Genomic DNA, 14,194 nt, shown 5'->3' on the forward strand with positions numbered 1-14,194 from the left:
GTTTTTAACCTAACAGTCTTATTGAGATACAGTTCACATAAAGTTTACCCTTTTAAAGTGGAGCATTTAGTGGATTTTAGTATATTCATAGATTGTGGCTCCATTACTACTGTCTCATTCCAGAACATTTTCATTACCCCTAAAAGAAACCCTGTACATATCAGCACTGATTCCCCCTTCCCTCTCCTCTTTTCCTCAGCCTTTAATCATTTATCTGTATCCTCACAATTTTGCAATTTCCACATACCACTTATACTACGATTTACCTTACATAATTATTTAAATAAATGTGTCCATGCTTTCACAGTGATAACCCTTGATACCACAAATGGATGTATATCAAATAGTTAATGCTCACCCCCATGCCGCCTGAAGTTAGTAAGTGTACTGCACTCCAAGGAACATTGTTTTACACTTTGCTCATTGAAAGAGTGAACACCTGAGGCCCAGTGAAATGGCTGTTATTTCAGATTGATGTAACTACTTGTGACAGAGCCCAGCTTGTCCCACTTCTCAGCCTGCCCTCATCTGCTGTCCTGTGCTACCTGAAGCAGTCAGAGCAGAGTTCAAGAACAGAGGGTTAGGGAGAGTCTGCGAAAGGGAGGAGGGGTTCGAACAAGACCTTGAAGGATAAGCAGGACTTCATGTCGCAGAGATGTTGGAGAGAGACATTTTAAACCAGGGAAACAGGGCCCCTCTGTTTCTCAAACTCGGGGTCTTCTGCAGAGATGGGTAAAAAGAGGCCCCATGGAGCCCTAGACCCCCATTCCCACTTAGCCAGGTCTTTTAGCTGTTTTATATTTATTGGGGTTCCACTTAAGGATTTATTTTCAAAGGGTCTTATTGCTAAAATGGTGAAAAACTAGAACATCCATTGCGTATGGTTGGAGGAAGGCTGAATATTAAGGGCATAGTCCACATTCAAGAGGGGGGAGTTCCCGTTGTGGCTTAGCGGAAACGAATCTGACTAGCATCCATGAGGGTGCAGGTTCAATCCCTGGCCTCGCTCAGTGGGTTAAGGATCAGGCATTGCCAGGAGCTGTGGTGTAGATCGCAGATGTGGCTCGGATTCTGAGTTGCTGTGGCTGTGATGTAGGCCAGCGGCTACAGCTGCAGTTATTCAACCCTAGCCTGGGAACTTCCATATGCCTAAAAAGACAATATCACTAATTGCTATCTTTTGTTGAATGCGCTCTCAGCCAACTTTGGTTCAGAGTGCTGTACATGGATTCTTTAATTCACACTCCAATTTTGTGAAGCAGAATTTGTGTCCTCTTATTTTACAGAGAGAAAAACAGACTTAGAGAAGTTGAGGAACTTGCTTTGGAGTTTAGCCCCCAAGAGCTGAAACAGAGCCTTGGACTTGGTGGCATGACCTCAAGGTCCATGCTCTTAACCCTTTGCTTTACCACCTGCCTTGGAAGTGAGGGGAGATGTTGGGCAAGGAGAACAAGGGGAAGGAGAGGCAGTGGTGGCAGGGCTTTGAGACTAGGCAGTTGTATGAATGGTGAATAGTGGCTCTTGAGCAGAGGAAGGGATCTAGGAGGAAGGGTAGGTTATTTCTCTTTACAGCATGTTGAGATTATGAAATATCCAAAATGGGAGTTCCCATCGTGACTCAGCGGAAATGAATCTGACTAGTACCCATGAGGATGCAGGTTCGATCCCTGGCCTCACTCAGTGGGTTAAGGATCAGGAGTTGCTGGGAGCTGTGGTATAGGTCGCAGACACAGCTCAAATCCCACGTTGCTGTGGCTGTGGTGTAGGCCAGTGGCTACAGCTCTGATTAGACCCCTAGGCTGGGAACCTCCATATGCCTCAAGTGTGACCCTAAAAAGACAAATATGTATATATATAAAACATCCAAAATGAAAGACCTAGCAGCCAGCCAGAAATGCAGTTTTGGAGGTGGAGATGTTGGTAATCATAGTGACCACTAGTGATGCTTTCCGAGCGCTCACCACGTACCTGAGTCCCTCCTGTGTGTTATCTCACTTAATTCCCTTTGTGCTACAGGTGCCATTAGTGCTCTATTTTAGAAGCATGGCATAGAGAGCAGCTTGCCCCTCTTGGTGCGTGGGATGGCCAGGTTCTGAATACAGCATCTTGAGCCCAGAGCTCGTTCTTTGAGGGGCTTTGCTCTGCAGTCTCCCTAGGTGACATATCCCCTCAGTATTTCTCACTGAAGAAGGTTATACCGGAGCTGGGCAGTATTTGCTGTAAGCAGTCTGACTTACCTCTTTGAACTACAGAGATAAAGACAATATGAATTGTACAAGATGTTAAATTTCAAAAAGAACAGAGAAGCGATATCATCAGCTCTCAGAAAGCCATGTAATGTGGAGAAGTGCATGTGTGTTGTTCATATTGAATGTTAGTGGGGAGGCTGTGGAATTCTCAGAGGGAGCACATTTGAGCTATAGCTGTGGAGTTACAAGAAAAAGACTTGCGTACATGGTCTCCACACATCTTCCCAGCAGCTCTGGACATGGTGAGGCCTTTTTCCTTTTCACTATTCTTCAGCGACTAACCCAAGGCCACACAGAGGGTAAAATGATTAGGGATATAGAAGGGAAACCTGCGAATGTGTCAAGTCATCAAAGCAGATACCACCCATGTCTGCCACAAGTTTCAGAGAACTGCCCAAGACTTAAGGAACCACGTGAGGAGATGGCACCCAGAAGTGGGCGGGAGCCTCCGCTGTGCGATTCGAGTTACAGCCCCCTCTCCTTAACGCTCTGCCTTTCAGGGCATGGTGGCTGTGTCCGGCAGTTTGTCTGTGCTTCTGGATTCCATCATCTGTGCGCTTGGCCCCTTGGCGTGTCTCACCACACAACTACCTGAGCTGAATGGCTGCCCCAAACAGGTCTTGGTGAGTTGTCCTTGTTTTCTTGGAGTGGAGGCCGGCGGGGGGTGGGGCAGACCCCTTGGGAGTCAGGGAGACCCAGCCTTAATGAGCCTGTCATAAAGCGTCCTGGGTGAAGCACTGCCTTCAGCTCTCGGCCCACGGAACATGCTGCTGACGGCTGAATGCAGTGAAACAGCAAACACGCCACTTCCTAAGTCCTCTCCTTTGGAGAGAAGCATTCTAGCCTTTAAGGCAACTCCTCTGCTTCCTATTTGCTCTTCTACCATCAAATAGCCTTCTGCCTCTGTTTTCCTAGGATTCATGGGGGAGTCAGCAGAAAAGTTCCGAGCATGACAGACAACAGGATGCCCGCTTCACTCCCCCATTTTCTCTAACTGTTGTTTTTCTTTCTCATCTCTCTCCCCTGAACAAAGAAATGCCTCAGGGAATTAAAGCAAGGTACCCTTCAAGTGACCCTTTTCCCTTGTTTTGCAGTCAAACACACTAGACAACATTGCTTACATCATGCCTGGACTGTGACAGCAAAGACTCCCGGGACAGAAACCTTATCCTACCCTGCTGCCGGCTTGTGTGTATGTGACTGTTCCAGATTCCTTCACTGGCCTCTGGGTGTAGGTTTTAAATTTTTATATATATGCATATACATACATATATATATAATGTACAATATATACATAGGACTATACTTTGCTTTTAGTAATTTTATGAGATGGCAGAGGTTTAGCCAAGAGGAAACCTTGGCATGAGTATGGGCTTGGGAGTCTTTCTTTCCTGTGGTGGATAAATCTGCCTTAAAAATCAATGTAACTTGGGGGCTGGGGGCTTGTTCTGGATGCTGAGTGCATCGCTTTACAGACAGCTAAAATGTGATTTTTTTCCAAACTCAGTTGTACCTCCAGACCCATCACTGACCATTTGCCTTACCTGTGTCTTACCGTCTGACATGTAATGGGAAAGAATATGGGAAGACGTCAGTTTACTGAAAGTACAAAGCTTTTCAACTTGAAGTGACCTAGGTGGGAGGTGATACCATCGTCCCCATCTTAATGGTTATTGTGATGGCCTAAGTGAACTTAGTACAGGCTTCATTCCAATTCCTGCTGTACCGGTGTCCATGTCTCAAAATGTATTGTAATTACTGGTACCGTTGGCAGCCATAGTAGGGGCCAAGGCGTTCTGTGAGCCCTGGAGAGGGTAAAGCTGTCAGTGCCACCAGTTGAACGGCATATATTGTTAGCTGACCCAGACCATCTGGTCTGCAGAACTAAGCGCTGGTGTCTTCCGTTGGCAGTGTTAGCTTAGCTCACAGTTCTGCTGCTTAGTTGCTTGGTGTTGTGGAAGGTGAACTTTGCCCAGCCTGATTCTTGGGTTCATCTCATTGGCTTCCCTGCTGGGCAGATACACAGCGTTCTGCATTCCACACGTGAGCAAATTGCAAAAAACGAAAAAAAAAGTACTCTATTCTCATGTAGGTTTATTTATGTGCGCGTGTGAATGTGTGTTTTAATTATGTGTATTTAACTCTTAAACTCTTAGATTTTAATTTATCCTGTAAATTTCTGTATATATAATTTAAAAACAAGAGCCTCCACCAGCAACAGCATGTGGAAGATACAGATTTGTCTTTTCTTCCTTCCTTCCTTCCTTCCTTCCTCTGGTCTCCTCTGGAAACTCCAAATCATCTATACTTTAAGGTATCATGCCTCAAAAAGGAATCATTATGTTGGGATTCAAATTCTTTATAATTCAATAATGTCAAGAAAGTAAAATAAAAAGGAACGTAACCATTCCCAGATGCCCTTATTTCCAAAGAACCAGACTCTTGCTTCCTAGATGCAAAGAAGACAGTTGAGCGCTTAAGGGTTGTTTATACATTGAGTGTGAGGTTCCACGTCACAACTCAGCTCTGAGGTAACTGCTTTCTTCCCGTGGCCTGGTCAGAGCACTGCAGCATCACGATACATCAGCCAGCCTGCATCCGATTTCATTGCTTCCTTCCCACCGGTGTGGTCACAGGGCTGTGTTTCTTAAAGGGATTCTGGTTACTGAATGCCTTTCTCACCTCAGAGCAGTTTTGAGATTTAATTGGGGGAAACAGGAATGTTTGGGAACCAAAATCAAGAAGAGCAGAAATCTCGGTTTGGTCTTGTGCATTAGAACCTGTGCCACACCGCCTCCTCTGATCCCATGTCAGGTTCCTGTCTGACACAGGGTATCCAGGAAGAGCCTTGAGGACATGGACTAGTACAAAAAAAGAAGTCAGTCCTACCATTGTCATTTGTGCACATCAGTGAAATCCTGATGAGGACCTGCTTTTTCGTTTGTTTTCCTTTACAATCCAACCCTATTGTATTTGTATTTAAAATTTGTACACATTTGTATAATAATCTGTTCCTTGTGGTATTTGGTACTATTAGAGGAAAAACTTTGGATTCAGACCTTCTTGCAGTTTTTATATCATTGTTTTATTTTGTTTTTTAAATAAATTCTAGCGGTTTGATCCAAATCCCATTACAGTTGTATAAAGAAACAAAATTTTGTACTTATATTATTAAAAATCACATTTTTAATATTTGTAGTCCAGTGTCAGCTATCTTTTCCCTGTTGCTAACCAGAGTTGCTATGAAATTTTAAAACTGGTTTTCACACTCCAGCCTACCATCATTTTCTTAAAAAGGAAACCTGTCAGGAGTAGAGGTCAAGTTTCTGATCATAGCCATCTTCCCACATCTTCTCTGTGTCTCTCTCTCTTTGTGTTATGGAGTCTCATTGTCTCGCTTTTGCAAATTACAAACCCAGTGGCTCTGGCAGTAGCTCTATTCATTGGCAAATGAAATTGTATGTACATTACAGTATTGCCCCAACTCAAGAAATATTTATCAGTCTTGTATAAAAGTCACATCCGGATCCTGCGCTTCGGTACTGTCCTGACTTGGTGGTTGATTCTGCGCTGGATAAATCACTTAATCCTCATAAGCATCTGAAGTCCCATCTGTAAAGTAGTGGTAATGTCACTTCCCTGTCTCGAACCTTGCAGCCAGCCAGCCTAACATGAATGTTTAGTGATACTGTGAACATTCAATATATGAGACGTGACCTTTCAAGGTAAAAACCTCAGCGCAAACACGAAGTGTTAATAGTCACAGTGCAGTATTATGATTGATTGAAGGACTCGCTTCCTAGGGAGAAGCCGCCAGAAAGAGACCGCCATAGTGCCGAATGAATGACTAGAATGATTTGCATGTTTTATCTCACTTAATCCTCCCCAAAGCCTCATGAGTATTATCGCTCTTTACAAATGAGGAGACAGAGGCAGAAACATAAAGTTTTCCTAAGTTTATACAGCTAGTAAATGGCAAAGCCAGAATAAGCACAATGGTACAGCTGACCCAAAAGCCACTTTCCAAGTTAAATTGTATATGTAATTCATCAGAATCCTCCATTCTCTGCAGTCCTGAGCAAATGTGGTTGTAGGAAATCTATGAGACCTTTCTGTTGTTCAAATGTCCTTTTGCCCTAGTTGGATTTTACTACACAGACCTCATTTTTCTGGTCATACTATTGTCTTTGAATTTTGGAGGCAAAGTATCTTGATTTTTTTGTTGTTGTTGTCTAAAAATATTTAAAGGATATAATCGATTAATTACATTTATGCAATATGTCGTTCTTAAGGGACTTAAATATTTTTATCCTCAGGAAGGCATTTGATATTATATTGCTAAAACATTTAAAAGGAGAAAAATTAAAACAGATTTTTTTACTAAATGAGGTTGTTCCCTGTTAGCAAACATTTTTAAAACAGTTTTAATTGGTTTTGTACTGCACTTAATGTTTGCCATTTACATTCCTATCCATTTTATTGTGAAGTCCACACACTTCCACTTCTAATTTAATAGCCATCCAGCATTCTGTTTGCATGGAGTTAATATGATTTCACTCCCTGTTAGAGGGCACGTGGGTTGTTTCTGTTTTGTTTTGTTTTTTACCATGAAGGATGTATGGCTGTTTCATTCTCGGCAGTAAAGCCAATATCTGCCCATAATCATTTTAAACCAGAGTGATTCAAGAAGGCAAGTACTTCTGGTAAATCACCACCCAACAGGGGGATGTTAAAACTTGTTAATGGAAGGATCCAAAGGAAATTCATGCTAAATATTCTATACACCCAAGCAGTACACCTAAATGAAACAAAAACATGAAAGCTACCTGACATGAAGTTCATCGTAAATGTACATTCCCCCTTATAGTCCAAATACCATTACTGAGAGACTGATTGAAATTTTCACGTGTTAGTCATTGCGCTAGATGCCAGTGGCTGGGATAGACACAGCCTCCGTGCCCTCATGGAGCATCAGAGCACAGGAGTATCTCTGTAAAGGTTTTGTATTGTACAGTAATGATGTCTGCTCAAACAGATTAACCTCTATAGGTTCTCTATCATCAGAAATGTGTGCAGCTTACTAGCCTTTCAAACTTAGAATTCACAAATATCATGCTCAATAAATACTAAAGCACCCTGCCGTAGCCCGGACTACCAAAGCAGTAGTTATTGTATCTTTTGGAGTGCCTATCATTAGAAGGGGAAAAACAAACAAACATAACCTGTAGTTCAGATATCTAATGAGTAGGCAATATAGCTGAAACATGGCACACAAGAAGGCTGAAGAAGATATTAGAATTACAAAGCTGGGAAAAGCCTTTGAGATTTTTGGTTTGGGGTACACTGCTGTACCTCAGGGACCTTGGAAACCCAGAGATCAAATCGTATCTCTCTGCCTTTTTTTCTTCTGAAAGGCTCCACTGCTTTCCACATTTCTCAAAGGAGCCTGTGACCTAAAAAAAAGAGTTGAGTCCTTGATCTAATTGCAGAATCCAGAGAAAATGGAAGCTTGCTGTTTGAATCACACAGTAAATGAATGACAGAGATGGGTTCCAGGACCCACTCCTGACATCTGTGTGCTTTCTGCCACCCTGAGCTCTAGCCCATCCCCAGCTGCAATTCTTTGAGTTGGCTCTCGGTGTCAAGGCGTCACAAACCCCTGGCCCTTGCCTCCCATTTGAGAAGTAAGGGAATCTGGGCTGCAAGCAAGATACGTCTTGCAGCCAGGAGACCTCGAAGAGAAGAGTCTTCTCAGGGCAGGGAGACCACAGGCCAGAGAGGCTGTCAACCCCAGCGGTGGTTGTGTAGTCATAATGAGGTCCTAAGGGGCTGAGACTAAAAGCAAAGGCTATGGGCTCAGCTTGCTGGGTAACCTCACACAAGCCATTTCCCGGGTCTGAGGCTGGGTTTTCCGGGTCTGTTGAGATCAAAGGACCACGCCCCTAAACTCAGAAAAAAAATGGAGGGCGTGGCTTAGGGGGACACACGTCTCAAGACCCGCAGCCGCCCTACGTGGTGCGTGACGTCCGCCGACGCCGAGGAAGCCGCAGTGAGGTCATCGCCCTCCGCCTTCGGGAGCCGACCGACCCTCCTCGTCAGGGGCGGGGCCTGCGGCAGCGCTCCTGGCTCCTTCTGCCCCGCCCCACCCGCGCCTCCCCGAGGACCGTCCAGCGCGTCACGTGACGGGTCGGCGGCGCTGGCGGTTGCTGTCAGCTGATTCCCCGGCTTGGTGGCAGCGGCAGCCGCGGCAATGGACTTTCTCCTGGGGAACCCGTTCAGCTCTCCGGTGGGACAGCGCATCGGTGAGTCCCAGGGCTCCGCCCAGCCTCAAAGCAGGGCTCCGCGCCCGTCCCTTGCCCCCCGGGGTGCCTCCAGGTCCCCAGTCACACCCCAGAAGGAGGCTGGGTGGGGAAGGAGGAGAACGAGGCTGGCGAGGCTAGCGAGGCTGGCCTGTCTGTCCCGAACCTGGCCCCGCCCCTTCTCCCGCCTACTTTGATTGACAAAAGCTGCGGTCCATTAGGGAGCCTTGGCTTGTGATGAATGCCCACGGCAGCCAATAGGTAAAGAGAGAAGGCGGGTCAGGGCCTCCGTGTCTTGGCCAATGTGAGGTTGTTGGGGTCGCGAATCCAGGGAGAAAGTTTAGGGGGTTAAAGGGACTGCGTGGTTTTACAGCCTTTGGGTCCCTCCACTGTTCCCCTGTTGCTTCCCCTACTCGCGTCAGCCGGGTGGGCTCTCGCCGTCTCCTTCCTGGCGCTCCAGGCGCTGCGAACACGGATTCCTGAGAAGAGCTGGAAGTCCCTTTTCCCAGGACCAGGGCGCGGGGGCGGGGGTGGGGGGGCGTTTAGGCGGGCAACTTGAGCAGGGGGGGCGGCGGAGAGCCCTGCTTCCTTTGGGCCCAGGGTAGACGCTGGGGAACCCGCTCCGCCAAGAGGCCAGGCCTTTGAAAGCAAAGCCTCGGAACGTGCCTGCCTTGGCCTCGCTCGCCGGCCGGCGTCAGATGGTCCGCATAGACCCGCAGACTCTGAGCTTAGAGTGATTTTAGGAACCACCTGATTCGGCCTCCTTCATTTCTCAGTAGAGGGGAAGGCCAAGCTCTCTGGCTGAGACACAGGCACACTCAGATCTCCTGATTCTCTGGCCTCCTGTTGACGGGAGACTTACTAGTTTGTGACGTTGCATCTGTGTACGGAGGTTTCCTCACCTGTGATGAGGGGATAATAATGGTCCCCACGGATTGCTATGTAAATTAAACTCGTTAATACATGTAAAGTACTTAGAACACTGCCTGGCACGTGACCGATGCTATTTTAAAAAAAAGTAATATTTATTATCATTGTAACTGAGAAACCACCAAATGAGGGGCAGGAATTCCTGGAAATGGCTGGCCACTCGGTCTTGGCTATTCATTCCTGCGCACCAATGCAGGGAGGGCCTACAGGCCATCACCCGAACAGCTGACACTTCTCCAGGATAGTCTGGGCGTGCCTCGTTGCATGAAGAAACCGCGGCAGTACTGTGAAACTCTCCATCTTCTTGATGGTCTTTAGCCTTGAGTCCAGACCGGGAAGATTGGATCTTTGAGGCAAGACTTTCTTTTACATGGAAACCAAACCTCACTTCATTCTGTTAACCCAGCTATGTTGAAATTGCCCCCGTGGCCGTTTGTGGCTCTTCTGAGGTTTTGTAATCAAATGTCTTCAAGAGGAGCCTGAAGGTCAAGAATTTACACACCAGGAAGCTCCTGGACCAGAGAGGGGAAGCTGCCACCTCAGGACCACTTGCCCGCCGCACCTACTACTCACCCCAGTGAGTCATTGTTTTGAAACAGAAAAGAGAAGGCAGCTCTTCCCTCATTGTTATTTTTGCAACTGCAGATACTCCTGCTTTCATCATGTGCCAAGTTCCAGGGTTCTTATCCCCCTACCCTCCCTCCCCAAAATCGAGACTTCATGATAGTCAGCCACATATTCCTGAGGCTTTTTATAGCAAAGCTCACTTGTACTCCCTGCTTTAGGTTGTCAAAAGAAAGCAGCTCCTCTTTTTACCCTGAAAGGTTACCTGTCTTGGGCAAGAAATACTCAGTCCAAAGAGCATGGTACTAATTCGTCATACCTTAAAGCACAGAACAAGTCTTACTGCAGGAACAGTCCTTACCCTGGGGCTCTTCTGACCCCAGGCTTTCCTCAGAATCCACTGGGAAGTCTAGTTAAAGCAGTGAAGGCTGAGCCCCACCTCCAGAGTATGTGACTCTGTAGGTCTGAGGCAGCCACTGGATTGAAAAACCACACGTTGAAAACCTTGGTTCTAGCCCGTCCCCTTCATTTCACTCAGGAGCCTGAGGTCCCGAGAGGGAAGGTGGAGGCCAGGACTCACCCAAGACCCCAATGAAATGATGGAAACGCTGATCTGAATGCCCCAAAGCCACTGAAATATGAACCAAAGCTGAAGAGGCTCTAAAAGTAGAAATGAAAAATGTCTACCATTTGAGTTATGCCCTCAGTACTCCTTTGCATGCTTTTGCTCTTTTTTCTTTCTTTTTTTTTTGGATAAAGACGCAACGCCAGCCTTGATTGCTTGTGATTACTATTGACCTAGTATCAGCTGCCTGGACTTCCGTAAACTGCAGGGACGAAATAATCTCTTCTCAACCCTGCCGGCACCCCCTGTTGAGAGTAGAACCCTGAGCACTGTGGATCCTCATGGTGCTAAGCAGGGGTGAGTGTCACTTGACTCGAAGTCTCCAGCCACCCCCACACACCCTCTTTGTGCTTGCTGCTCTCTCTGCCTGCAATGCCTGCTCCGGTGTGCATCCTTCAAAGCCCAGGCGTCATCACCTCCTCGCTGAGGGCTCCTCTGTCCTCTTCAGACCCAGCCATTGCTTTCATGCCCTCCCATCAGCCTCGCTCCATAGGATTCTTGGCTCTCTGCCTTTGGGCTTCGAGCCTCTGCTTCTTCCTGGGTGGAAGGGTGGTTGTAACCATATCCACGTCTCAGGATGGCTGAGAGAGCGAAGTAAGAGCTCCCTGGAGAGGGCCCGGCCTGCTGTGAGTGGGCAGCAAACACCATTATCACTTTTGTTATTTCCACCGTCATCACACTAATAAAGTGCCGTCTCACTGTTAGTGGTTGGGCGTGTCTCCCCTGCTGGACCAGACTTCCTGAGAACAGGTGCCGGACCTTAGATCCAGCCCCTTGGCACTTCGCATGGCACCTGGCACATAGTAGGAGGGAAGGAAGGAGAAAGAAAGGAACCGTGTGTGAGCAAAGCCAGGTGCCATGCTGGTATCCCAGCCCTGTTGTCCAACTCAAGTTCATGTGCCTGACGCACGGTAAGGCTAAACACAGCAAAACGTAGAGGAGCTTGGAGCAGAGAAGGGCTTGTTGCAAGGGCCAAGCCAGGAGAGCGGGCTGCTCATGCTCAAAAGCTCTGAAACTCCCCACTGGTTTTCCGGGAAGAGTTTTTAAAGGCAAAATTGCGGGGAGGGGAGGGCTGCAGGGTGTGTGACCTTCCTCGGACTGGTTGGTGGGGAGGGTACAGGGCGGTGCTCCAGGAATCTCAGTCCTCAGCCTTCTGGTTCCGTCCCGGCTGGGGTCTGCGGGCTTGTGCTCCTCCACCTGGCCGGGGCCCCAGCTCCTGTGAGAACCCAGAGATGTGGATCTGAGGGTTCAGGCTCCTGAAGAGGAACTAGGAGTCTGCCTTCTTGCTGCACTATTATTTCTTGACTGCTTTTCCTTTGTTCTGTGTCCCCTCCCTTCCCTAATTAGTAGCTGTTTGACTCTGCCCTTTGGAACTCAGGGAGGGTCTAGGCGGCTGAAACCTTTTTTCCTACAAACGAGAAACAGGGAACACAGAGAAGCTTTTGTACCCGGAAGGGCCTTGGAAGACCCTGCTCCGTTTCAGTCCCCGCCTTTCTTTGATGCTCTCCAGTCTGGAGGGGGAACAGGTGTGGGAATGGAAGCTTTAGGCAGAGGCTAAGCATAAACTCGGCAAAAGAGCTCAGGTTTAGTGGGATTCGGTTTCAACCCTACAAAATTTTGCTATTTTTCTCCCATGTCACTAAAAGTAAGTGAGGAGGAAACTATTCCTTCCCAAAGTTGCCCAGCCCATTAGGGTCGGGCCCCAGACCCAAGTGTCTCTGGCTGCAGACCCCAGGTCCTCTCTGGCACTCTCACCACCCTGCCTCTGGCTGATCATCGCTTAGCTGGAATTTGCAGCCACCCAACCCTCCAACTAATACAGTTCTGTTGGATCCACACACTAGCTTTTCTGATTATGACACACATCTAGGTCTGTGCACATTCCCAGGTCACTCACCTGTCGACTGAAAAGAAAAAAATACACAACCTAAACGTTGACAATTATGTTTTATCCGAGGAGCTTACCAAGGACCATAGCCTGACTAGCAGGTGGCTCGAGGGTCTGTTCTAAAGAGGTAAGGGAGGAGTTCCCGTCGTGGCGCAGCAGAAACAAATCCCACTAGGAACCATGAGGTTGCAGGTTCAATCCCTGGCCTCACTCAGTGGGTTAAGGATCCAGCATTGCCATGAGCTGTGGTGTAGGCCGGCAGCTGTGGCTCAGATTAGACCCTTAGCCTGGGAACCTCCGTGTGCCATGGGTGCGGCCCTAAAAAGCAAAAAAATAAAAAATGAAAAAAACATAAAGAGGTAAGGAAGGAGCCAGGATACAGAGGTGTTTTGCCCCATGTAGCTGAACATCAAAAGATTAATGCTAATCACAAGAAAACAGGCGTCTCAAGTTAATGATTTCAGTGCTTTTCCCTGTATGGGAAGATTCAAGAGCCTGTGCCTTTTGAAATCATTCCTTTGATAGCCATCTTAACTATCTAGGGCCCGTATCCTGTTTTTCTCTTTTCTGATTTCCCCTCAGGGGCTGCAGTGGCTGAGCTTGATGGCCACAGTTGCCTTTGTGCCTGACATGGCAAATGACATTTTTGTCCACTTACCCTTATCTATTAGGAGAGCTTCCCGCTGGCACAGCCTGTGGCTGAAAGGATCCCAGAGAGCGAGTGGTAGCTGGTATTGACGTAGCCCTCTTCTTCCAAGGATTTTCAAACCCTTTCCAAGTATTCTCTGAGGACAGATTGAACTGCCTGGGTTTTATAGAGAGAGGTCAGAGGGCGAGCCAAGAATCTCATTTTCCGCTTCTGGTGTCAGCTCACCCCTAGCACTTTGAGCTGAGACATACCTGACCCCCTGAGAGCGAGCTGCAAAAGACAGAGAGTAAATGCAGGCAGCGCCTGGGGAACAGCCCCCCATGCACGCCCCCCCCCAGGAGTTGGGGGAGGCGGGGCGGGCCAGATGTGATGGGAGAAGAGCCCAGAGCCTAAGACTGAGGGGTGGACAGGAGAGGTGAAAGGTCAGGGAGAGCCACCCTTAGATCCACGAAGGCCAAGCCAGGAGGCCGCCAGAAGGCATCGTCGATAAGAGGCCACAGGCACGAGCAGGGAGAGAACACCTCGGGACCTCTGGGGGCACCACGTGGGGACCGATGAGTGAAAACCAGACTGGATACTCAGGCAGTGTTGTCAGGGGACACCAGGCTGGGCGGCTGGAGCTCCGAGTCCTGCTCCAGTTCCACTACTAACTATGTCACGTTCCTTCGCCGCCGCCCTCCCCTAACCTGTAACCCAGAGGTGCCACTTGCTCCCTCTGTTTCCCAGAGGATCAAACCTTGAGAGGATGAGTGAGGACAGAGACGGACTGACACCGGAGGGAAGAATGGGATGGCCCTTTCGGAGGAGCGCTCAAAGCGGGGAGCGGGCTGCCGCGGGAGGGGTCGGGCCAGTGCCAGCAGCCGGTCCCGGCGCCCTTCTCCCCTCGTGAGCTTCCCGTCACTGGAGGTGTGAAACAGAGGTCGCGGGGGAGGGAGGATTCCTGCGTGGCTGGGCAGGGTAGACCAGGATCTGTAAACTTCTTCCTTAAAG

At 48.1% G+C, this 14,194-nt stretch overlaps 2 protein-coding genes across 13 annotated transcripts in view; both read left to right on the forward strand.

Annotated features, from left to right (window-relative positions):
- The window catches only part of HMGXB4 (HMG-box containing 4), a 28,690-nt gene extending 23,243 nt beyond the window's left edge, over nt 1–5,447 (forward strand). For all 7 annotated transcript variants that reach the window (XM_021081479.1, XM_021081480.1, XM_021081483.1 and 4 more), the window contains 2 exons: nt 2,750–2,872; nt 3,344–5,447. In XM_021081479.1, the coding sequence (XP_020937138.1) occupies nt 2,750–2,872; nt 3,344–3,388 (168 nt within the window). In that variant the 3' untranslated portion in view covers nt 3,389–5,447. The remainder of the gene's footprint in view (nt 1–2,749; nt 2,873–3,343) is intronic.
- Nucleotides 5,448–8,271: 2,824 nt separating this feature from the next.
- The window catches only part of TOM1 (target of myb1 membrane trafficking protein), a 41,411-nt gene continuing 35,488 nt past the window's right edge, over nt 8,272–14,194 (forward strand). For 3 of the 6 annotated variants that reach the window (XR_002341063.1, XM_021081486.1, XM_021081487.1), the window contains exon 1: nt 8,315–8,551. Coding sequence is in view for 4 of the 6 variants with exons in the window: in XM_021081486.1 (XP_020937145.1) it covers nt 8,500–8,551 (52 nt within the window). In the remaining 2 variants the exon portion in view is untranslated. Of the gene's footprint in view, nt 8,552–10,801; nt 10,965–14,194 lie in introns of all 6 variants that reach the window. The other 3 variants (XR_002341064.1, XM_021081489.1, XM_021081488.1) reach the window with 3 other exon arrangements.

This window comes from Sus scrofa, unplaced genomic scaffold (genome assembly GCF_000003025.6).
Source record: "Sus scrofa isolate TJ Tabasco breed Duroc unplaced genomic scaffold, Sscrofa11.1 Contig1878, whole genome shotgun sequence".
NCBI classification, from domain to species: Eukaryota; Metazoa; Chordata; class Mammalia; order Artiodactyla; family Suidae; genus Sus; species Sus scrofa.